General features: G+C 41.2%; 1 protein-coding gene across 6 annotated transcripts; it reads right to left on the bottom strand.

The window, feature by feature from the left end:
* Positions 1–779: 779 nt before the first annotated feature.
* usp19 (ubiquitin specific peptidase 19) lies at positions 780–26,105 on the bottom strand. 6 transcript variants are annotated; one of them, XM_026154323.1, is made up of 26 exons: positions 25,660–26,066; positions 22,754–23,144; positions 18,237–18,365; positions 17,870–18,006; positions 17,097–17,627; positions 15,710–16,094; positions 14,411–14,567; positions 14,239–14,310; positions 13,601–13,716; positions 13,037–13,266; positions 12,608–12,800; positions 12,055–12,188; positions 11,783–11,941; positions 11,560–11,670; positions 11,354–11,464; positions 11,149–11,250; positions 10,889–11,029; positions 10,688–10,806; positions 9,650–9,793; positions 8,338–8,729; positions 8,133–8,243; positions 7,693–7,909; positions 6,638–6,790; positions 6,304–6,470; positions 6,018–6,193; positions 780–1,981 (listed from the first exon to the last, which is right to left on the bottom strand). In XM_026154323.1, the coding sequence occupies exons 2-26, from the start codon at positions 22,977–22,979 to the stop codon at positions 1,841–1,843; spliced, it is 4,554 nt and encodes a 1,517-aa protein (XP_026010108.1). In that variant the 5' UTR covers positions 22,980–23,144; positions 25,660–26,066; the 3' UTR covers positions 780–1,840. The 6 variants fall into 6 exon arrangements, with proteins under 6 accessions (XP_026010108.1, XP_026010109.1, XP_026010107.1 ...); XM_026154324.1 differs by having other exon boundaries at positions 13,037–13,260; XM_026154322.1 differs by lacking the exon at positions 780–1,981 and adding an exon at positions 3,163–4,456 and having other exon boundaries at positions 13,037–13,260; positions 25,660–26,105.
* Between the last annotated feature and the right edge of the window lie 317 nt (positions 26,106–26,422).

The following is a 26,422-nucleotide window of genomic DNA, read 5'->3' as shown; positions in this document are numbered from 1 at the left end:
TTCCAAGTGCTGTTAAACAGAGCAAGAATTTTTTTTTTTTAAATTCAGCTTTTCCAAACATCTTAGATTTATTGTGGATGCTCACATTATTTTGTGTGCACAGAAACTGCACCAAAAACAAAAACTACTAGGGTCAAAACTATCAGCCCCCTGTTGCTAATAGTCGACTGTAATTCATTTTTGCTGAATAGCAGACTGCAGTTGTTTCCCTGAGCAATCTTAGCCCATTCTTCTTTGGAAACTCTCTCAGATGTAATGGTTTCCTGGTATAGACCTTGGTCTTCAGTTAACCTCACTTCATTTTCAATGGCAGACAAGTCAGTCACTTTGGTCTTCTGGAGTTAGTTCTTCACCACCTCCAGAAGAGCAAAAGAGCAACACGTGTTTTGAATCGTTACATTTGAAGACACAGTGACGACCAACACCCAGTTTTTCCACACACTAAAACTTTCCCACAGCACAACACCACCAGGTTTCACTGTGGGGACGCTGCTCTCCCTTCATTCACCAAACATATGTCGTCTCTGTGATTAAAAAAAAACTGCAGAATCTTTCTCCAGGTTGTCCTCCACATACTGTATACTGACTTAAAGGTCTCTTCTGCAGTGGAGTTTGGGTTTTTTTTGGTCTGCAACCTCATAGTCCATTCCTGTGTAGAGATCTTCTGTGTATCTCCTGCTTCGTGAACATCAACAATTCTTTTTCTCAAGTCTAAACCGAGTTTCACTTTTGGCGCAATGCTCGCTCAAAGCCTGCCGTTTATGCACAGAGAGAAGACTGCAGGCACCGGTGTCTTTAACTCTCAAAACTGTTTTTATTTATATTAACCATTTATATGCATCCACAGCAACATTCTTAATGATCCCCACATTATATACGCAGTCCATTACAAAGGAGGGTGAGAACATGATGCTAGACAACTTACAGGAAACAGAAGTAATGAAACGCAGCAAGAGGGGGTGAGGGTACATCTGACGAGGGGCTCGGGTTACATGCAGCCATGCACATTTCAATTTATACTGAAGCCTTTAGACAAAGCATCCACAGGAATGAAAAAACTAAACAAGTACAAAAAAATGAACAAAGCTAGAGAAAGTGAAGCTAAATCAAGTTTAGAAAGCAACGGGACAGAAAAAGTGTGTGCTCACTGTATTAAAAACAAAACACACAAAAAAAAAAAGAAAAAAAGAAAAAAGGTGGGTCAGCACCATCTCATGTTTTCCTTAATGTGATGCTACAATTCCAGTCCATCTTGAATACACCACCACAAACAAATCAAACCAGGCAACTCAAACTTTAAAAGGAAAAAAACAAAAACAAACAACACATTTATATTACGACAATCATCAAAGTGTCCAAATATCCCCTAATAATCGACCACAGGTCTGGTTAATGTTAGCAAGAGCCGGTTTTTAGCTTGAAACCAGACCACAAGGTGCTTTGGTGCGTGGACACCCTCTCTCTGGTAGGTGGTTGTTAGGTGGTGGAGGAGGAACTCCATTAGCAGCAGCTTTACTACTTACTGCTACTGTTAACAGGAGCTCTTAGATCATAAGTGTCCCCATATGAACTGAATGAATAAAACTACACATGTAACTTGTTAAGTCTTTTTCAATGGCTATTAATGTGAGTATATTAACAAAGGTCTGTCTCAAGTGAGTGCAGTCAAATCCTCAGACCACCTGCAGATTTTTTTGCATTGCACCCCCCGGACACCTGATTCAGATGCCGGTGTAACCAATGACGACAGATGCGTCATCAGCCGAGGAGCTGCTCCCACTTGGGGGACCTCCATGGATCTCCACTCTCCTGTCCTTTCTTTCATCAGCCCTCATACTTGTTAGTCCACTTCCTCCATGTTGCCGTAGGATGGTGCTGCACACTCGCCGGAGTGGGCAAAGAGGTCAGACGGTACCTCAGGGGTCAGCGTAGGCGGTCCTTCGGCATCCAGATCTGTCCCAAATAGCGACTGGCTAGAGGCCTGCAAAATAAACCAAGCGTTCACATTAAATCACATTGGTTCAGCATTCAGAGTGTTCATGTGTGGGCATGAAACACACAAAGACCATAAACAGATGGAAATTTTATTTTCACAAAGTTTATATATTAGAAAGCAGCATTCAGGTGGAGTTATTGAGATACATTATTGCATGGAAATTAAAATAGGTTATGATCTATTCAATACACTACTTGCAATAACTCGGTAATATTATACAGAGGCATCAAAATATAGGTTATGATTATTGTTCTTTTGCAATTAACATTTTTAAATTAGGCCCAACACACACTCACACACAAAGATAACTTTATCAGTCAAGTCCATTAAATCATTAGCCAATCAGCACTTGGAGGTCGTGCCCCCTAAAATACTTCTACAGAGTTGATTTGAGGAGACAAATTAGATCAAGAACACTGTAGACAAATAAAAAATAAAATAAAAAATAGAATAAAGACTTGAGAATTGCATATGTCTGAATCAAGTATACAGTCTGATGGTGATCTGAGTAAGGCAGAGCACATACAGGTCTGTGTACTCTGACCTGATACCAGAGGTTTCCCTGAGACCCAAATACACACTCACACACGATCATCACGGGATGACTGCAGAGCAAAGAACTGATCTGTGGACGGTGTGGAGTCTCAACAACACTTGCAAACAGTTAGTGGCTGTGGATGAAGTCGTCCAGCAACTTAAGCTGCTAAACGGAATTATTAATAAATAAATATATTTTAAAATTTTAAATTTAAAGAAGGCTCTACAAAAATACCTTTGCTTATAGCTTACAAGTAAGGAACAATTCATGTGTAACTGTCCTTTAGAGCTCCCAAATCATTCAGAATTTAACTCCATTTAAAGCAGTGCAATTTATAAACATTACATTCAGGGGTGGACAAACATGTATAGTTTTATTGTTCTGAATATACTTTAGTTAGCCGCAAACTGCTAAAAAATAAACAAAAACAAATGAACAGAAAGAAGTCCCCACCACCCACAAAAAACACAACCCCTTAACTTTTCAAAGCAGTTATGGCTTAGAGGTATTCAATAAACACACAATTAAAAAAATAAAAATAAAAATAAAATTATATATATATATATATATATATATATATATATATATATATATATATATATATATATATAATTAGAGTGTACTACAGTACATGTAAAAGAGGACATGTTGTCTTGACAAGATCAGAAATTTTAAAAAGGCCCCGAAATTCATTTTTCTTAATTTTCAGAATACAAACTAAAAGCAGCTACACACACATACATATACATACAATAAGGTTTAATATTTTCTTCTTCAAGAACACATTTTCCACCCATCATACATTTCTACTGTTAAAGGACCAATGTGTAGGATTTATGGGGCTCTATAAGAATATATTAATCATTGATTTCATTAGTGTACAAACACCTGCAAATATAAACAGATGTCTCTCAAGTCACACAGACGGGAAGACCCAAACGGTTATAATGTAGATTTGCATAGGTGCTCCAAAGAAATGGGCATTCAGTTAATTGCCATTTGGAACCTCACCACTAGATGGCCCCGAATCCTGCACGTTGATCTTTTATGAGTGTAGTGCACTGGAAACAAAAGGCGCTTTTCAGTGGGTCCTTGCTATTCTATAATGCTCCTATAAGCATCTTAAAAAGGATCCTACACAATTATCTGACTCCTGAACGCATCTAAACAGGCTCCAAAAGAGCTTTCAGGGTTTGCGCTTCAACTCCACATATACAATGTATAATTAAGGCTGTCATGGCTGATCATCTGAGAATTATTACCCAAAGTGTGAAAATAAAAACTGAAACTTTCTTTAGAAATGTACAGAGCTTGAAGCCACTTTAAAACAATGCAGAGGTAATGTAGTGAGAAATCTACACCCAGTACATCATTACAGTGTGGGGGTAGCTCTCCTGCAGCTTTAAATTAGCGTCTCTCACGATGAAAGAGTCAGCAGCTGTGACTTTAACATCAGCCTGTTTAAGTCTTAATATGTGAAGTAGTGCCGAGTATTTTAAAGGGTTTAGCCACTTCAGGTATTGTGGTGCTATGTAGAACACAAATATTTTACTGGAAAAACACTAAAAACATCTCTTCTCGTTTCTACAAACAGACTTTTTTGATTTCAGGGGCGGTCCAGCACGTAAACCCAGCACTCAGCTCCAGGTGGCTTTGTAAAGAAGAGGGTAGACCAAATTGACAAACAGAGCGAGCACTGCAGTGAGCGTGCCCAGAACAAAGTATCGTACGCAGTCGTCGTCGGGATAGTCCAACATCCTCTGCCTGCGGTGCTGCTGCACCGACTGTTCGGCTCCATCTTCCTCTTCCTCGTCTCTGTTTCTCTGTGTTCGGTGTCGCCGCAGCGCAGAGAGGAACAGTCCACGGGGCCCTTCGTCGAGCCCGTCGTCTTCCTCCTCCAGTTCCCGCCATATTAGAGAGGCCTGCGATTGGCGGGAAACCTGTGTCAGCTTCTGCGAAAAGGTGCGTGTTCTAACAAATACTACGATTACACGAGAAACCTCCAAATGTGTGTACTTGCTGAGCATAGTGATTTGTACGGAGATGACACGTGTGCTCTACTGAAACTGGGACAGTGAGGAGATTGTTCTTTAAGTGGGAATCAAATTTACAGGGGCCAGAAAATAAAGGGACATCTTCAAGCTCTTCTTACTAAAAGCCCAGGTTAAGAAATGTACATTTTAACCATTTTGTTGGAAACACTGTAACATAGTATATTCTTACCAATTTAAGCAAATTTTGTGAGATTGATATGAAATTTAAGCCTGAGCCTTGAAATCTCATCTGACAGCTTCTGAAATGAAAGTAACTGAACAAAGACTGTGCAGCATTTATCCCAAAGGAACAAAGTGGAGTTTTTCACATCCGGCAGTGACATGAAGTCAGTTTTTAATAAATAATCTGTATATCATTTGCACTGTGCTCACATGGAAAGACAACTCAATGGTTCAAAGTCTCACTGATCAATACATGGCTAAAATGCTCCAGCAAAAAGGAGGACAGGAATGAAAAACAGCTTAAAAGTGAATATAAAGTCTTTAAAACACAATACTCTTCCACTAAAAACACTCACGTTATTTAGCTGTTCATTTACTTACAAGGGAATCCTTTAATATCAGAGTGCCCCCCAAGATGTATGAAAAAGGACAATAAAATGCAGATTATACATTCTCCACTTATGTCTGTGAAGGTTCTCAGTCATCCAGGTCATCGTAGTCTAAGGAGCTTGGAAAGAAAAGCGTCTGGACTTCTTTAAGTTGTGTCTTCAAGCAACCTAAAGAAGTCCAGACGCCATTCTCCACTTAATTTTATACCCATATGGATTTGGATGTCTAAGCAAGATCACTTACAATACACACTGAAATTGCTTATAATGTGTATTTCCCGCTTTTCAATTGTCCACCAGATCAACAGCAAGATTTATTAATGATAGGGAATGATATTTAAAACCCCACAAAAAACCTCAAAAGCAGTTACACTCAAGTAGTGGGAAAAAGGGAAAAGAAAAAACCCACAAAGCTAATGCCACTTGACATCTGAGCTTTGCAGAGATTAACAGTGTGTCTCATGATGGATCCATCCATTATAAACCCACTGGGCTGTTTGTCATTAACAATGTCAGAGCACAAGCTCCTCTTGTCAAGACTAATTGAACAGAAGCAGCAGTTCTCAGAGAGATTTAACACACAGGCCTGTCTCTTAACACCTGGCAAGTACTGCCAGTTCCTCATTAGTGTGACACTTATTAATATCCCAAACCCCAATGACAGATGGACTCGATACAATGTACAAAGGAATAAACATGTACAACTCCCTCATTAACCACACTGACCCAAGCTAAAAATCTTCCTACAGCCCATCAACCACACTAACAGTGACAGTTCACTCACCCCCACCCAAAAAACCAGAAAAACAACAAAAACTACAGGAGCTCTAAGTTAGCTGTGGGAAAAATTTCCTGTCTTATTGTTATGGCTCTCTCACCTGGCTGGCAGTAGCTCCTGCAGCAGTGGGCGACTCTGCACCTACAGGCCTGAGGAAGCGTGGCGGCCTCTCCACTGGGGAGTTTCGGCGCCGGTAGAACAGAACATAAGCGTAACGCGTCACCACTTGACTCTCGTCCACCATTGTCACGGTGCTGTCATCAAATAGACGCCAGCCTGAGAGTCAAGGAGGGAAGAGAGGCCGATAAGTGGTAGCAAGATGTCAGAGTGGAACTTATTGTATAACTTCCATATACATAAAAACAGATGCCACTGATCAGACTTACCAACATCACTGCGCTGGCTGTTCTTGTCACTTGGCAGGCGAGCGTAGGCAGTATAGTGGCCTCCTATCATTCCTCCATAGTGGTTGATGACCGCATACAAGTCATAGATAGGAGGCTGCTGCATCTCATCCTTCTGGCCAATACAGAACTTACTTAGATCTAGATTCCTGAAAGACGAGAGAGGCTAATGTTATAGAAACAAATACAGTATAGTATGATACAGTATTACTACTAATAATAGTCACACTTAGCTAAATAATTGACCAAATCTTTTTTTCATTAACATTCAAATGATGTGAAAATTAGGATACAAAAACATTTAGCTTGTATTGACCTGACTGGAAAGTCGACCATGTCATTGATCTTATCCCTCCAAATGAAACTCCTGAAGGAGAAGCGTTTGAGCTGAATGATCAAAACGTTGGGCAAACGCCACAGCAACAGTTGCTTGGAGGCCTCACGGTGCTGCTGGCACTTTGGACAGTACCTTAACACAGAGAGCAGAGATAAAGACCAGCTGATGAGACGAATGCACAGAATAATCGAATAAGACTTTTCACGTCAGGCCTGCACCGAATTTCATTTAAGAAGTTTCAACTATGAAGTTCACTAATGTATCTCTTAGCACAGTGTAGAGTAATAAAGTACTGGGCAAATGTTATGTCCTAATCCAATTTTACGCAGCAGACACCTGTTTACTTATGTTCACTATGATTCAGCGTTGAACTTGAACTCAGAAACTGAGAATTTTTAAAGTCTACTGGATTATTATCGTCACCATCACTACTGCAATGACTGTGGTACCTAAAGAATAATGCTGTGAAATAAACAATAAAAATACTGGTTGCCACCAGTTCTTCCCCTAGCCCAGGTATAAATTCTAGATCTTTCCCATAAAAGTTGACCTCTGAACATTGTTTAAAAACCTGAGAGCATCATTATCCAAACTCAGTTTGTTTTGTTAGTGTATGTAACTGTAGTATACTGAGTTTTTCCCTTTCGATGTATCAACATCTTTTTCTTTCTCTCTCTCATGTAATAATACACAAATAAAAGCCTCTGTTTGAATGTCTATGCAGGATCTGGAGCCCTGACACTATCCAGCTACAGACCAGGTTGTTGGTTTAAGTGTTAAGTTTAGTTCCTCTTTTTGAAGTTTGTATACAAGATGTCTCCTAGTTTAGTCGCTGCTGTCTGGGAGTGGGAAAGAGAAAGTTAAACCTGAGTTTATTGTTACACAGGCTAGACACATTTACCACTTGGTATGTTCACCAAGTTTAGAATTACATCAGACAAAGTGGAATTTGTGAATAACCTGAAAAAGAGCTACACGTCTAGAATCACAATCGATGCTACATTATTTAGAGCTCATTTCTTAAAGACTCCTACCAAGCTTCTTCAGGTGCCAGCACTTCTGGCTTGGTGAAAAGATTGAGGCACTGCTCGAGGGTGAAGTGTCCCGCTCTGGCCGTCTCACTCAGAGAACCCGGGTCTTCCTCGTACTCCAGTTCCTTGGAGCTCACCAGCACATATTCCTTTAGACGCTCGTTGTTCTTCCACACCAGCTCCAGGGTTGCATCGTCAGGTATATCTGCCAGTGCATCTTCTGCAGACGGGTTGATAGAGGAAAACATTGATGTGTGGAACTTTTTCTGTTTTATTTTTGTAACACTAAACCTCAGAAGCCTGAAAAAGTCAAAACGCATCTTATGACAGAAAAGTCTTGAAGAGGTTTTCAATTTAGCACCATATCTTGCTAAATCAACCCAATATGGCAATGAAAAGAATAAAACTAAAGAAAATCAGTTCTGTAGAAAGTGGGGTGGTACCTCTCTCATCCAGCCTTTGCTCCTTGTTGTTTGCATCCAGCAGAGCGATGTAGAACTGACTAGCATGACCTGAAGCAGATTCACACGGATGCTGATACCCTGCGACTGCAGCTGCAGAACGTTCAAGAAGTTTAAATAAGAAGGCAAGAAAAAAAAAAAAAAGGCAAATCACCAAAATAATGAAGAATCTGTACAATACATTTACCTTCTGGCCGCACAGCCTTCTCACAGGACGTCTCTTTTTCAGCATGAGGGTCCAGAAAGCAACAAGAAGCAGAAGAGAGTGACTCGGAGAACCCTGAATCTGTGGTCCGTGTGGTGGAGAGGGACGTCTGGGAAGAGGAGAGGGACTCCGAGTCCCCTGAGTGGATGGCTGAGGCCTGAGCATACTCTGCCTGGGATTCAGGCAGCGAAGCGTGGCTCTCCAGCTCCAAGTTACCTGCTCCTACAGTACTGCTACCACCCACAGCTTCATCCTCCAGTCCAGGACCGTCAGGGGAGCCTGCTGGCACTGGAGGGAGGTCTACTCGGGACTGTGATGTTTCAGGGGATGTTCTGCCTGACTGGAAAGGAGGCTGGAACACGTTGACTGAAAACCTGCACACAGAGAGACAGTAAAGGTTATACTAAAAGTTCACATTTTAGTATGTTCACATAATATTCATTATTAAATGCCATAAACATTAAACTCTGATTATTTTACATCAAAAAGCACAAGCGTTGACTGAAAAGACATTCAGAACTTCTTTTTTTTTTTGTCATACTCTGAGCATCAAAAATGTTTCTGGGTGTTCACAGATCCATCTGTGTAGCTGGCACAGAGAAAATACAAAGTACAGCCAGGGGGATCTGATTATTGCTCAAGTTTCCAGCATTAAGACAGTGACAGGGGAAAAAAGGAAAATAGAGAAACTAAGTTGAATGAAAATCATTTTATAAAAGTAAACTAGAATCCTTTATTAATGACTTTTTGAGCTTTAGCAGTGGAGCATGACAGAAAAGGATTTGCTAACACCTACATAAAAATCATACTTCTTTATTCCATGAGAGAATATGGAATGGGCCAGAGAGCAGCCAAGTGTTAAAAGATGAAAAGCAAATAAATAAATATTTGTAGAAAAAGAGGAAAAGTAAAGGTCAAATAGATTGAAATGAATAGAAGACTGTCAGACATGCGTACTTTACGCCACAGACATGTAGACAGACGTGTAATACAAAGAAACAATGCTGGTAGCAAACTTTGCTGCATATTTCAGCAGCATTTAATATGAACAGTTTATTAAAAATGTGATTAACAGTTACAAATGGCCCTTACATACATGAAGAATTTGTTTAGACACCATCCGCTACCTCCTTGTCTTTGTTTATACTTTTAGAATCGTCAAGTAGTTTGAGTTTTTTCTTCCATTAATCAAGTAAAACGAATTCCCAGGACCATCTCTAATTCAGACACGTCACAGCAAATTTAATATTAGTAAATCGAACACGATGACTTTGAAATAAAAGTGACTGTGTACCTGGAATAACCCTCTAGAAGCTGGACGAGCCGGGAATATGAGAGTCGAGACTCTGGGACACTGACCAGGAAAGGCAGGCCCACGTTCTCTGTGTTGGGTCGACACAGACTTTTGTGGTTGGGCCAGTGGGTTCTCTGACACACTCTGGAGAAACAAGAGCAGAAGAGTTAACATGTGAGGAAGTACAGAAATTTTATTGCTAACATATAATCTGCAGTTTTATCATTTATTTCTTATAGCATTGTATTAAAGATGTTTATTAAAGTTAATTCCACCATGTTAACCTTTTATTACAGGTACAGCCAGAAGTATTTCATACACATTGCATGATTGTGCTCATTCAGAGTTGATGTTCAGTCTCAGTTTATTGAAGGTTTCAAGCTTTGTGAAGCGCTATGACTTCACAATCTATTGTGTAAAAGACTTAGAACATAGAAGGCCGCTACACGCTTATAATACATATAGTACATATAATCTAGGAACAGGCTTGAGCGAAGGCCTGAATGTATTCAGCTTCTTGTTGCAACCTGTGGCATTTGAGTTTACTTAGTAACAGGTGACAGAAGATGGGTCAACAGGAGGACAAGTCAACGGGTATCTCCAGGGCCTGAAATTATCACCTTATTTGGGATGTTAGAAAGAGGAACTTCTGTGTCTGACTTTAGCTCTAAAATTGTTTCATTGTCTGTACAAGATGCAAATGATGTTCTTAGAAATACAAAAATATGTTATAGAACGCAAGAGGGGGCGTCAAACCCTGATGATATATAAACCAGTCTCTGTGTATTTTTGGCAGAAGACATATGCTGATGTTTTCTCTCCTGTGTGTTAATAAACTCATTGTTTGACTGCACTCTTCTGGGCCTCTGTGGTTTGTGTCACTGCTCTACATTGATTGATTTCGCAACACATGTTCATAGAAAAGTTAACAGACTGAATTAATAACATGATATGGGAGTCACTTTCTTCCAGGCAATCCCTTGGGAAGTTCTTAATCAGCTATTTACAGTTGGAAAAAACATGTTTTGGAAAACTTACTGATTGCAGTAGCCAACGCGATAGCAGCGAGTGCAACGCTTCAGTTTGTCTTCTTCAGACACCGGAGGCTTCAGGCAGGCAGCACATTTGGAGATGGGGATATTGGGGACCTGAAGTTTCTGCAGAGCAAACACAAGGCTGTTAAAATATTTGTAGTCACATATTTCACAGGTTTTCAAAATGTAAAAGCGAGATTTATACCTGCTGCACTTTGAACAATACCACTCTCTCTTTGGCCAGGTCTTTGGAAAGCACCTCAAAACAGAATAACATGTCAGAGGAGGACACTGTGTCCAGGGAGTGGGTAGGCAGGAACATTCGCTGGAAGCGGTTCTTTCCCACCTGAGATGGGGGGGAAGAGAAAAAGTGTCCTTGAGAAAGTCACCTCTAAATGTCTGCGGTATTATACGACTCTCCCTCCTTTCCACGACACTGTTAAAGGACATTTTAAAATGTCTAACCTCGGCCAGTCTGAGGTTCTCGGGTTTGACCCTCACACTTCTAGAGATAGATTCCAGGACTTCAGCAGTACTGGAGCTCTCCTTGCTTACACTCACTAAAAACTGACACATACAGATGAATATTCATTAACAGGTCACAAGAGACACCTTTGAATTTCAGCACTTAATAATTGATGCAGAACTGCAAAGCTGTTTCTTATCTTACCTTGATGGGTTTTTTATGAGGTTCCTTAGCGAAGTAGAAAACTGAGAGCACCTTTTGTTTCTGTGGCAACGGCACGGGCAGGTAGAGGAAGGGGTCAAAGGTGATAGATACCTGAAAAAGAGGACAGAGATGTCAATGTCAATAAACAGAAACCAAACATGTGTGTTTGTGGGGTGGGGGACTGAAAAATTGTGTTATTGTGTTACCTTAGAGCATGTGGGACACACCAGTTTGGACTTGAACTGACCCTGAAACAGATCTACTATAAAGGAGTCATTCCGCATCTTGTGCCTCTGCCATGCTTCCTCTGCCACCACCTGCACCAACAACAAAAAAACAAAACAAAACATCAGGTCAAGGTTTGACAAAATTCTAGCAGGAAACAGTTACCATTTAATCTCATCACATTAGCCAAAGAAAAACACTAACTTCGTCTAGCCGCCCGTCAGAGTCGACCGTTTCTGTGTAAGGTTTGTTCTGGATGCGGTTCAAGTCCTCGTGGAGTCCGTCCAGCAGGAATGCCATGAACTCCTGGGCATCGTGCTGGGCGTAACCAGTAAACTGACTTGCTTTACTTGCCACAATTGCCTGTGTGTTTGCAAACAGATGGAGAAAATGAAGGCAGATTGAAAACTTCCAGAGAAAAATTGCTGTAGAAGAGGAGAAGATCTCAGGAAAATCTCAGGGTGCCGCTTTTGTACCTTGAGTTTTGAGGGCTGGAAGGCGTGGTGCGTTCCTTTCCAAAGAGCCCTGAGCAGCACAGCAAAGCTGATGGCTAGCCTGCCTCCTGTTCCCAGTGGATTAGTGCAGTTGATTTCTGCCTCAAAGGCTCGGTCTGTGGGGAAACAGAAAATACAGGAATGCAAAAAGATAATATTTTCTATCAACCTTTGGCGAATTACATTGTTTCCAAGGAACTAGGTGACCCAGATTTTCAGTGCTCTAAATGCTTCAAGTCCACAAACTTCTGCAGTTGTAGCTAATGGAGATAAATCCTGTGGAAGTTCCTGAGCACTCATTAAGCCTGCCCCTGTGGGCCATGACGTTGTACCAAAGCCATAATAAAACATAGCCTGTTTTACTTTTCAACACAAAAACCCAACAACACGGTGCTCTTCTTGGCAACAGCATTAAAGATGAAGTAAATTATCCCTTTGGGTGTGCATTAGAGCAGCATTTATTAAAACAGTGCTGAATTATAAATGTATTCCTGTATTATTTTTAAGAGGTAAAAAGAGTAAATCCATTATTTACCATGAAAGTAATCCCTGAGTTCTCTGGTGTTGGACAGGGACTGAATGACGCTGTTCATGAAGCAGGTGTTTCCGAGGTTGACCAACCCTGTAAAACCAGGCAAGCACACCTTCTTCTCTTCCTCTTCCTCATGGCGCTCGCTGCTGGCCGGAGGTGCGTGGGTCATGGGCTGCACCATGCAGGTAGGCTTAGGCTGGGAAACACACACTGTCATTTACTCTAGTTGTATATGTTTGTATTTGTACTTTTATTAGCCTCACTTAATAACTATTCACTCATCCAGACTCTATGGTGTCACCTCTGCTGCTGTCAGCTCTTATGACACACGTGGACCAAATGATAATAAAACCACTAGAAGTAAAAACAATATAACAATAGTAGTACGGTACACAGTTTCAAGTCTATATGGGTATTCATTAATCCATTCACCATGGTAACAGTAGGCTCTGGCTTGGTAATAGCAACGTGCTCAGAGACTGTGCGTGGAGCCACAGAGTCCAAACCCCCATCTTCCACTCTGGTTGGGGCCTTGGGTTTTTCTTCCCCAACCCGCGGAGGCTCCTCCTTGGCTGGGAGGTTGTGCTGACTGCTGCCTGGCTGGCTCTTCTCCATGCAGGCAGGGCTGGAGGGCACAGCGACCTTAGCGCCACCCACTGCACCTTAAACAGAGGACAATAGAGGTTGTGGTTAGAAAATGAAGCTCATCAGCAAGAGATGTGACAGGAATAATAAATATAGTTTTGCAGCAATATTCATTTACATGCCACGTTACAGAGGTCAAATTCCTGTACCTGAAAAACCCACATGCATTTGTCTCAACCACAAACAGTAAAGAAAAAACACTAACAAAAGACAACAAACTGCCCTAAATTCAAGCAATAAGTGCTGGTCATCTTTATTGTGGAACTTCTCTGGATTATCATGTCCAAAAATCCTGCAGAACAAAACCAAAGACTTTATCTAATGTTGACAAGTAGAAGCCTGGCAGCAGACCTTGTGTGGCTTGGGCCTCCAGGCCCCCCCAGCGTTGGCTGTGCCTCTTCTTCAGAGTGATGTCCAGACGGGAGGGAGTGAAGGCGTAGCTGCACAACTCAGGCTGGATCAGATTCCTGAATCACAGGAAGGAGAGTACACAGGTCAGATTGTAAAGGCAAAAAGAAGTTCAGGGAGGTGAGTGATCTACGAGAATGTCATCAGTGCAACATTCCCACTTTGTTATTCATCACGTAATGTCTGGAAGACATTTATAACATTCCAGATATTAAACATATTTATGTTGTCCGCACCACTTCCATTTGTGCCGAGTGCTTAAACCCGTAAAAAGAAACCACAGATAAGGAAGTTTGATTCCACAAGTTTCCTTAAATGTGGTGACAGGTTCTACCTTATAAGTTTGATGTCTTTGCCCTGATTTAACCCTAGTGATTTAGCACTCTTGTTTCTTCATGGCTAATTAGGCTGTTCCAATTAGTTAGATACTGATGAAGCTAGCCGTGATTCCTGGAACAGCTCAGTATATCTGTACAGTTAGCCCACACATCTACACAGAAAAACATTCCGGTGTTGCGCTCTTCACCTGCTCATTTTAAGATTCTGGTTTCTAAGCAAGAACAAGCAAACTCCAACAGTACCTGAGTTTGACTTGCCACTTGAAGACTGTGTTCGGTCCACAATCTGAATGAAGCCGCAGAAAGCTGACATCACTGTAAAGGAAAGCCAAAGGAAGGTCAATCACTCGCTGCTCTTTCGAGACTGGCCAAAAGGAAGCCACATGTTTTATTAGTAGATATTCATGGTCATAACCTTGTCTGGAAGATGAGGGTGAAGTCCTGTTCCCTGAAGATGACTCTGGCTGTATCCCTGCAGATCCCCTTCAGGTAAACATTGACTACCATCAAGTCTGTGCCCTTCTCATATGAATCATTCTTCACATACTGCAGGTTTACCATGGGCTCTGGGGCTGTGGGAAGTTTGGACAAAGTATTAACAAAAAGAAGTTATTTGAGGTGGTTTGTGCATCTGAATAGCATGCCTAATATGATCCCAGGAAAGGTGTTTAAGGTGTGCGGGACAGGTCCTGGTTGAGAGCCAAGGTTATCTCACAGCTGGCTTGGAACCAAAGATTTTAAATGTTTTCAGCATTTATATGTTGCAGTTGTGATCTTTGGTCATAAACCAGTTTCAAGAAGAAGAAAAGTTAGTGAGACTAAAAGAGAATTTTGGAAGGTGCCAAATTTTGGAATTTACTATTTTCACCTTCAATTATACGCTAAATAAATAAATAAATAAATATTACACAAAGTCAGTCAAACTGGGGGGGGGGGGGGGGGGGGAGGAATCAACCTATGAAATGATCTCACCTGCTTTTGTGCAAAAAAAACAAGTGCACCGTAGAGGCAACAACCGAACCTAAGAAAGTGAATGGTTTTACAGGTATACCACTGCTCTCTTACTCCAGCTGACTGATTTTTCCTCTACCTCTACTTTTTGCCACTGTCTTTGCACTGCACTGGTAGCATGACACAGTACATGTTGCATGGATAGTCCAGCTTCCCCAGATTAGCACATTGGTGCTGTTATGATAGTGTTCTCCAAGCCTCCCAGCACTGTCTTAAGAATGGATGAGACTCCAAGAGATGATCCATTACTCAAGGACAGCTGGACAGGGTTGTACACATTTCTAACCAAACTGTCAAAACAGACACTATGAGTGTGGCATGAGGGTCTTTAGTGGGACTTGTGCTAACGGAGAACCCTGGCTTGTCAACCAATATGAATGCACTACAGGTACTATGACCTGTCGCTGGTGACAAGGTTACTAGCAAAAAGCAAAGCTAGAGAAAAATCAGCAAATAGGGGACGAGGAAAGAGCAATGGTTTGGCTTCCACATGCAAAAACATTCCCCTTTTTGGAGTGGTCCTCTTGTTGCCTTTCCAGTGCATCTGCTCTCCTTTTGTTTGCACCAAAGCAGGTGAAATGGATTCCCAATGGTTTACACCTCCTCACTGAGCAAACCGATGTCCCCGAAATTGACTGATTGTGTGTTAAACTGTTCCCTTAACCTTTTTCAGAAGCGCATTTAAGCACCATATACAACTAACCATCCAGTTGCTTCATTTCCAGTAGCGGCTCCTCCTTCGACTGGTCCCGCTTCTCCTCATCGTCACAGCTGCTCTTCGTTTGGGCAACACCTGGGGGCTGGCTTTGCTTGGCTGGCATTCCCATCGCCTCTACTGGTACCACTTCCATATCTCCAAGCTGCTGACAAATCAGAGGATCCTGCTCTGATTCCTGCTCAACAGGTTTTCCAGCTGGCTCAGAGTCTGTTCTGTCTCCCAGCCTTTGGGGAGAAGTCGAATTCATTTCGTTGTTGAAGGCGACAGGTTTAACACAGTCACTGGTGCTAACAGGAGCTGCTGGCTGGCTCACACTGACATGTGTTGTTGCACCAGACTGGTCTGATGACTGGTTTTGCTTCTCAGCCAACTGAAAAAATACAAATAAATTAATACATTTAAAAAAAACAAAAACAAAACAGGAGACATTTTAAAAATGAAAGAGCAACGTTCACTCCCAAAGTCCCCATAGGAAAAGGAGACTAAATGAATATCTATGAGCTACAGATTTTTCACATTTGAGAGGGTATACACAGCACCCTCTAGTCCTCTTATTACAGCAGTGACCAAAAACAAAGGATGCCATATACAGCTGATTATCCAGTGAGATCTAAAGTATCTGCAAAGTTACTTTTGTGACCTTAGCTGTATGAAAACACGCCAATACACATGAGCAGACAGTCCTCTCATGTCTCACTTACTGCTCTTTATCTGGCAGGCTGTTGTCTGGTGACAGGTTTAGATGGCATCTGTTAGTATGTTGTGTAAAAATATTTCATAAAATTACAAATCTCTCCCAAGCTCCAGGGACACTTGGAAAAGGGGAGCCCACACATGGCAGATGGTGTTACTGGCTGTAATCGAATTAAATCCTAGTACTGGGTGATGTGTGGAAATAATCTGCAATTTTAGTCTTTAAATGAGTCAGAGTTGGGAAATTATTTAAATTTAAAAAAAAAAAAGTTTAATCATTTTAAATATTATTAAATATGGAAATATATTATTTCTATTTATTGGGTTCTGCATGATTTTGGGCTCATTCAGAATACGTCACATCCGCCTGACAGCTGTGTGTGACTATAAACACAATAAAAGAAAACAGCAATACTGTTGCTGGGGTAGCTAAGTGGCTGTGTAAAATAGAGATAGTACAATACAGACAGCTCTTTACCGTTGTGTGTTCACACTGTTTTGGTGTTTGTGAATTTTTTATTTCCCTGCCAGAGGAATCAAGTTTTTCTAACAGTTGGCAGGTTTCTTGCTTACAGGACAGTTAACAGCTCAGCTTACTGGAGTAAGTCAACTGTATCCAGTTATTTAAGGGCATGTAAAGAAACTGAATTATAAATCACAATATTATAGCTAATCTCACCTGAGTTCTGTTGGTAAGGGTGGAAGCAGCTGCTTCTGCTCCCTGTTTCTGTCCGCTGCCACGAGTCTCAGATCTGTTGTCTCCACTTTTCCGTTCCGTCTGTGGGCTCCGACCAGCGGGCAGGTGGGCACAGGTGGATTTCCCGTTAGCTGCTGTAGACATCACAGATGGCAGGTCGGCTGATGCAGCGTCCTTAGAGGTCTTAGGCAGCCGTACAACTGTGCGTTTGGCACTAGGTTCCTGATGCGGTTGCTCTGCTTTCGTGACGGTAACAGGCTTGCTGCTGGTGGTGGAGCCATCTCCAGCTGTGCTTTTAACACCTGCAGAGTCCGTAGTGGCCTTTTCACCCGTCAGTTTAGTTTTCAGGCTGCGTTTGACACATGATTTGCTAACACCGCGTCTTGACTCGCTGTGTGCAGGTGACGAGGGAGGCTGGGGCTGGAGATGTGGAGTTTTCTCTGATGACTCCAAGGCAACGGGCTTCATGTCTGGTTTGGTCTCTATGGATACTGCCTCCTTCTTTTTATTTGACTAAAGCAGAGGAGAGGAGCCAGAAGAAAAACACAGGGCTTACTTAAAGCTTCAATGTGCAAGACTCTCCTTCAAAGATTAAATAACAGTCACGTCTGGGCAAAATGTTTTTCTAAACGTGGTGCAGAACCCTTATAACAAGTACAGTGTGTTGCTTGCAGGCTAGCATACTTACCTCAGTTTAATTTAATATTCTTTTAAACTTGTTTTGAATGAGCGATGAACAATTTTATGCGACTCACCTTTAGAGAAGGCCAGATGTGGAAAGGAATCTTTTTGTGCATGATGAGATGGAGGAAGCCTCCCTTTTCCTTATACTGGACTTTGCTACATGAGGCCTCGATTTCCTCCTGCAGCTGGCAGCTCCATTGCCGTCCATCTGAAGAATGAGAATGCACCGATTTTAATAGACCACAGCTCTACCTACAGTATCATTTCAAATAGAATAACTGCAATAAATCCAAGATATAAACCAAAGGATTAAGTTTAAAGTCCAAATTCCAGAGTTTGAAGGCTAAACTGTACAGCTATGTACTTTTGTGGTTTTATATTTTATGACTGACCCAGCTTCTATTTTGATCTCCACTTTTATACTTTGCTGTGAATTACCTGGGAAATCCACATTGCAGTGTGTGTCTGTGAAGGTGGTGTTTATGTCCTCTATCCTCTGCACCCCCTCGCCACAGCGCAGCCTGACAGTCACTTCGTTGACATTCTGCTTCCAGTCCACAAACACATCTTGAAAAAACAAAGAAGCAGGCATATGAGTTTTAAAGATGAGCAGGAACTTGAAAATTATTCCACCCTGATCACTCAGCCTCCAGCCTGAGCCACAGTGACCCTGTTAAAACGTAAAAACTAAAAAAAAATCCTCTGGTTAAAAAGGAAATTTTAAAGTAAAAACCAATGAAGAGCACAGCATCAGTACAATGAACCCAAAGGAAAACACACTGAATGCACATGCTCACGCATTCACACAGACCACTGCGCTCATATGCTCAACTGGGTCAGTCTAGAGCACTCACGGACAGACCGAGGCAGACAGAAGGCAGTGAACTCAGCAATTACAAATGGGACATCTAAAATTATCCACCCCACACAGACTGTATTCCAAGTAAACAATTGCAAGAAGGAAAATCATCAAGTCATTTGCATGCTACCGAGCCACTTCTTCAAATGTAGACTCAACACACTAACGTGGACAAAAAGAAAGAAACAAGAAGACATGTACCACAAGGCTCATAGCACCCAGCCTTCAAGCCTCAACTTTCCCACACTCATTTCCTCATCCAATCTCTCCCCAACTGAATCACTCCAAAAAGGTCACAAGGAACACTCAATCCCCTTCAGCTGGTGACAGTCAGATTACCAGTGTAGCTGTGCCACTCAAATGACAGGAATAAACTTGTTGACATTTGTGACAAATTGTTTTGTTTTTTTTAAACACTTAACATGTGTGTTTAAGTGTATTTTTTTGTGAATTCTCAGTATAATTAAAATTACACTACTGCAACAGTGGACTGTTACAGCCAGAATGTATATACATATGAAAGGAGCAGACATGCAATCAAAGATTCTTGAACAGAAATCAATTGGAGAGCTCTCATTTGTTAAGAGCCCATAGTTGTCCTGCTCAAGCTAACAAGAGCCAATCACTATCTGAAAAAGTAAAGATATTAGCCAATCATGTTGTTGCAGTGTTGTTTGTGAAGTCCAATTGTGGGCTTAGTAAAATTGTAGATAACAGTACTTTGGCTTTTTCTTGGCTTAAAGTAACCATATTGTCAAATAGTACGGAACTTATTAAGCACTCTGATTGGATGAGAGGAGACGCCGATTATGCTAGCACCGAGTATTGTGTGGAGGTTCTGAAACTTTGCTCGTGTGTAGAATTTTATTTTTTATTTTTTGCAGTATGTCATCATATTTGACTTGTACACATTAACACACATAATACTCTCAAAGTGAAGTTTAGATTTTCTTCCCAATTTATTTTTCCCCAAAACATTTCAAAGATGGCTGCCAAGCAGCAAGAGTTTCTTTTAGAAAGATCTACAAAACTAGCAACTGGAAAAAAAATAACTTCTCAAAATCTATTTTTAATAAAGTAGCTTTTGGTTTAAGGTAAACTCATTTTGACTGTCACTACGGTTAGATCAACTACCAGCATGAATGTTGTGAACATTAAATTACATTTAATTTAAAGTGAGTCAACCAATTCAACTTAAATAGCATTTCACACTGTAATACTATTAATGAATAAAAAATGAAATGATTTAATTTGCTGTTTCCAAATACATTTTGCTTTGCATCACTGAACAGAGTTGGTGATTGCGGGTTTTGAATAATATCAAAAAATTACTGGTGCCTTTTCATGAAAAGCCTACAGCTGGTTGAGTATCTGGCAGTATCTCAGCTAGAATAACATCCCTTCACTATGAAGAAGAGGACCAGCAAGACAAATGTTCTCACATTCAGTCTCATGAGAAACCAAACAGAGCCAGAGTAGAGCTCATCTATTAACACTACAAACAGCCGCACTGACCTGAACACAGTCTAGTCTGATGAGACCCACTAAGATAACTTGCAAACAATACTTCCAGCACGACCAAGTATATATAATCAAAGCACTGATTACAGGCATGAGCTGTGCTCTACATGATCAGGTAAATGCTGTATCACTACGTTCACATCAACATGAGATCCAATATCACCTTTAAAAGCTGTTATTAGTATCAAATTATGCAGGCTTAAAACAACAACAACAACATATCGAAATGTGTGACAATATGGTAGTCACACATGCTGAAGATCAGAACACGATGGACACCAAATCAGAGACGAACAGAGTAAATGCAATTGGCAATTGGAATAGGTGCTAAAAACGGGACAATCTTCTACTATGTTCCTTCCCCCTACTGGCCAAAAAGCTGTTACTGCTGGACTAAAGTGGTTATTGAATAGAAAATAAGCACTACAGTAATAGAGCTGTAATTGTTGCAGATTACAGCTCTATTACTGTGGTGCTTATTTTAGTTGCTAGGGAGGTATCTATGCTTTGAGTCCAAATCCACGAGTACAAATACAGAAAACAAGTAAAACAAAAGGCAGGCGAATCTCACGTGTATAGTTTACAGGTATTGCCAAAGACTATAGACTTTGGAAAGAAAAAGCACTGTGAATCAATAGCTTATTTGATCAAGGGCTTATGGAAAATGTGAGAAGCTTTGCATTAGCATTTCAACCTTCAGGGACAAAATCACTCACAACTGTAACAGAGTTAAGTGATTAATACTGCTCAATCAAGACAAATAAATGATGGAGGAAAAGGAAAAAAGAAAAGGAGAAACATCAAGAAGAAAGAAACCACAAACCTAATTTACAAATCTGTGCAAAGATTATGTGGACTCAAATAAATCCTTCAGTGGTCAGACAAGAAAACTACAGCTGCTTTTGTTTTAACCTTTAAACTGGAAAAGTATTCCATTATGTTATTCCAGAAAGCATAAAACGTTTTCTTCATCTTTTAACACATTATATTCAGTATCTACTAGAAGAAGATGGTGAGTCTCAGACTGTTACATTGTCATTGCTTCTGTGAGGCTCTTTATAATCAAAACTATCCATCCTCTGCACATGTCCAAACCACCTCAGCCTTGTCTCTAAAACACTGAACTTGAGCTCTCCCTCTGATGTACTCATTCCTAATCTTGCCCATCCTGTTCTCTCTCAAAGAAAATCCAAAGACTGTCAACTCTGCCACCTCCAATTCTGCCTTGTATCACTTTGTTAGTACTACCACCTCCAAACTATACATCATAGCAGGTCTCACTACTATTTTATTAATCTACTCTTTCACTTTCACATTCCTTCTGTCACAAATCAACCCTGACACTCATCTCCAACCACTCCATTTAACCCGTTCCGTCTTCTTCAACTCTCTTGTGCAAATTATTCCACTACACAGAAAAAAGTTTAGTACTGCAAAATAAATAAAATGATGACAAACTAAAAGCTGGGCATTTACATTTACACATACGTGTGCTACCAAATTCATATAATGTAGTTGTAGTTAATATTTTATTGCTGTTATTACTGTTTTATCCGATAAAGAAGTTGCAAAGGGATAAATGCCTCAACAATATCCTAAGGACTCTAACTCCACTGCCTTGGCCTGCACCTGGTGAGTGTAGGTGGCAGGTGATTTAAGGGGGTTCTTGGAACAGCCCTTTGAGTTTGATTTAAGGACACAAACTAGGGCCAAGCAACAAATTGTATATTTATCTCAGCTACAATTGTACTATTCATTAATTATAAAAAATAAAATAATGAGCATAAAACAATTTCTTTGTTATGTTTCTGTTTGCTATGAAGATTTTGTCTTGCTCTCTGTTATAAAATCAGCACACCTCTTTCAACTACAGCCATGCACTTTGGTCTGTCTGCTTCATCTAAAGGTAAATCTAGATCACTAGTGTGTTTCTGCCTTTAGTGCATATGGTGAAGGAGGACATGCAGAGAACTGGTGTGGCAGAGGAGAATGTTAGGACAGGATGAGATGGAGGCAAAATAATCTGCTGTGGTGGATCAGCTAAAGGAACCAGAAGAAAGAAGATGACGATTACTGATTGGCTGCAGATGCTTTTGTCTCTAGATCACTGAGGGTCTCTCACCCAGAGGACTTTGTTGACATAATAAAAATGTGCTTTTTAATGTGCATCTAGAATGAAGTGAAATAATTACTGACAAAAATAACTGATCACAGCAAACAAATGAACCAGTTCTCCACAGGCTGTGGTTTGAGTAACCCTCCGGCTTACAGTGAATCTCTCACAAAGCAGAACAGGGACCACCGTCACTAGCTAAAGTTCAAGATGGTGGAATTTGAGTCACCAGGAGGATGACAAACTCCATGGAAAAGCAGCTGAATGACACCAAAGCAACACAAGTGGCCTAACCAGCTTTCATGTAGGGAAAAATAAAATACCAGGGACACGCTACAGGGGATGAGGCTACATGGTTACCTTTCAAAACAAAACATTTACCCACATTTTAAGAGTAGACATCCACAAAAAATAAAATAATGTAAAAATCCGTGTAGCTGGGACACTTTTTGTAATTCTTACCTTTCTTGACTTCTGCAATAACCCCATCCACGGCTGCAGCAGCTGCTGCCGCCGCTCTCTTGGCCTCTCTGCTTTCCTGGTTGGCCCTGTCCTTCTGCTTCTTCTTACTCGTACTGGAGGGCAAGTCTGAGCCGTTTTCTCTGCTACTGCCTCCTCTCTGCTGAGCTCCACCACGGTGGCCCACCGCCTCACTCCCGGCCACACCACTACTGCCGCTGCTGGCCATCTTCAGGCACTTGGCACTGACAGGCCGCCCGTCGCCAGAGTCACTACCACTGCTGGGGTCTGGATCTGAGGTGTGCCTCTTCCTGCCTGGCCCGGCTATCTTGGCGATGATGCTGGTCTGAACTCTCCCAGAACAGAATCAGGAAGACTAGTGAGGGATGGGGACCTAAAGCATAGACAATTCACTGTCAGTTATCATGATGTGCAATTTACAAGATGTAACAGAATATCAAACAGCTATGGGACTTGAGTAGGACACACACACCAGCAAACGCATGCACACATCCAGAGACAGGGACCTGCTGTAGAGCAGGTGTCAGATAACAGCAATGCTGAAAAAGAACATGACTATTGTGCCTTACAACAAAAAGCATATGGCTGAGCATAACATCGACTGAACCAGTCGGACATTGAGCTTTGCTCCGTTTCCTTAGCATAGCAACCGCAAGTTGCTAGCCCACAGTAAAATGACAAACAAAGGACAACAGATAAATCAGCCATTTTAGTTAGCGTTCAGTACAAACCATTTACTAAATAGCCGACCGCTGTTTATTAATCCGTATTGCTGAGCTTCCCCTTATCAAGCTAGTTAGCTTACTTACTGTAAGTTAGCCAATAACCAGCAGACTATATAGGTTCGTTTATTTTAAGGCACACGTGTTCGTGGCTGTCATGTGCCTGTAAATAATGAAGCATGCACATAGGTCTCCACGAGGCTTCAAACTAACCTTATATTCTCAAAGTCATGCTTTGGCAACTCTCTTTAAAAAACCTGCTAACCTTCAGAAGAGTAACATAATACCGTAACCCTGATGTACCTGGTCTACACTGCGAAATGTAACAATTGTTTATGTACATACCGTATCTAATTTCGCTGCTTTGACTTCTCGGGGCAGTAGTAAACAGTGGCATTACTTTCGCATACCGCCAGTAATGTTTTAATGGCTGTAGTTTATCTCCATTACCGTGTGCCCCAGCGGAGCGCCAGCGCCACCTCTGGCCAAGTGCCACAGCCTACAGCCAGATCAACCTGTGACACACATCTGCACCACGTTTGAATTCGTGTCATGCACATTTGTACCTTTCAATTGTGTGTTTGTGCGTCATGCAAACAAACCTTTGAAATGAATGAAATGATATCATGTATTTAATATCAGCCTACATTTGTACAAAATGCCAAATGACATACACATAAGAATCACCATCCTGATATCAATACTTTTGCCCATACGAAAAATGTCGTGAACACACTAATATTTCACCAGTGTTGTAACATCACATGTCGTTAGCGTAGTCTGTCTGTGTCTTCCCTCTGCAAACAAACATGTTAGAGTTGGTTGTGATATACAGTCTGCATAAGTGTGGTCAATCTAATAAACATTTGTAAGGAGATGGCAGTTACTGTGAATGTACAGCAGGTGATTAGTAATAAACAGCCAGACAATGACTCTGACAATCTCATTCAATCTTGCAGATTGCACCTTCTGTGGAAAGTGGTACCACACAGTGTGTGTGGACTTCCCCTGTGCAGAAGGCGACTACAAATGTTGTGGGTGCTAAATAAACAGAAAAAAGTGATCCCTGTTGTCTTTGCTTACTGATTGTTTTCAGTGTTGACAATCCACATTGCTGGCATTGCATCTTTCAACATGTTTGTGGGCAGATTTGGATGTACCAGGGGTAAGTGCAGCCACTCAGCCTCTACTCACTGTGATCATAGCAGCAGGTGCAGATGTGTCACAAGTTAATCTAGTAGTGGGCTATGGTCATGTGTTAGTGGTGGGAACAGTCATATCCACTCACTCTCACTGGCTGTTTATTACTAATCACTGTGTAACTGCTGTGGATTCACAGTAACTGCCGTCTCCTTACAAATCTTCATTAGATTAACCACACTTATACAGACTGTATATAACTCCAGCCATGTTGATGAATTGCCTATATTGGCTGGAAATATTCATTTTCAGGGAAAAGACACAGACAGACTATGCTAGCGACATGTGATGTTACAACACTAATGAAATATTGATGTGTCATATTTGTCCAAGGCGTATTTCATTGTTATGGAAAAAGAGAATATTAAAATCATGATGACCAATTGGAGTGGTGATTTCTATGACTTTGTGTATATAATTTGGAATTTTGTACAAATGTAGGCCAATAAGGAATATATGATATCATTTCATTCTTTTCAAAGGTTTATTTGCATGACGCACAAACACACAATTGAAAGGTACAAATGTGCATGACACGAATTCAAACGTGGTGCAGATGTGTGTCACAGGTTGATCTGGCTGTAGGCTGTGGCACTTGGCCAGAGGTGGCGCTGGTTGACTCGAGTCCATGTTGGTGCACAGAGCAAACTGCTCGCTTTAGTTGTGAAGCAAAAACGCTGAATTCGGTGAAATAAACCGTGCGAGTGGAACGATAACGACGACAAGGGTCTCCCGATCGTTTACTCTTGCTGTCCTGTGAACAACAACGGGCAGGTCGTCTAATCAAGCGCTGCTACAGAGCTCCGAGCAGCTAAAGTCATTAGCCTCACGCTAGCGGTAGCTCAAACCAAACGGGTTGGTACGGCTATTCAATTTAAACAAATAAGACAAGACATCTCGTGACACCTGACGAACATTAGCAGTTAAAACACTACATTCATATTAACGTAACAACATGACACTTACGGGGATTTATTATGATGCTAATTCCGTTTTAACACACAATAGCGAGCGACTTCTTTTCGTTGCCCGGCTGCTAAAGCTCCCTTCTCGGCCGCAGGCCGCTATGCTCCTACCCGAACTCGAAACCCCGTAGTCCACGGTGTTTCTAGAATCTTCTTTCCTTTAACCAGGGCCCATTTCTTCACATTTCAATTGCGAAGAAAATCAAACAAAATACAACAGCAGAAATCCTGCTCAATCCATTGGTTTCATCCGGCCTCTGCGGGGCGAGTCCTACTTTGTTTGGAGGAAATTACAGCGCTGACCGGCCAAACCTGAAACGATTGCACGGTCACTTCCTGGCTGACATGCTCACGTGATCTCTCTCTCTTTCTCTCTCGCTCTGTAACAATCTGCATTAGATTAAATTTCTCGATTTTTGATTATTATATACCACATTTATTATATTGTTCCGATGTCTAAAAAAATGTTCGAGACACTGAAAACCTTCCGAGTCATCTAAGGAGCATCCGAGAGCCTCTGTAATCAACATTTAATGGCGCTCACGACATCCTTTTGTGCACCAATATTCTCACAGAAGTTAAGGACAGAGGTCTAGATTTAGTAAGCCTTGTCCCAAATAGGTCTCCATTATCTTGTTAGACTACAGTACGTAGTAGTTTGTCTGTTTGTCTTTTCCTGAAAAATGTATGTAACTTTGGTTTTGCAGCAACTACATTTAAAGCGCACCAAGAAACAAACCCATAACTTCCAAACCTCATTACAA

This window comes from Astatotilapia calliptera, chromosome 20 (assembly GCF_900246225.1).
Source record: "Astatotilapia calliptera chromosome 20, fAstCal1.2, whole genome shotgun sequence".
Classification (NCBI taxonomy): Eukaryota; Metazoa; Chordata; class Actinopteri; order Cichliformes; family Cichlidae; genus Astatotilapia; species Astatotilapia calliptera.
Note: the sequence above shows the minus strand (reverse complement) of the source record. Positions and strands in the feature narration are given on the sequence as shown.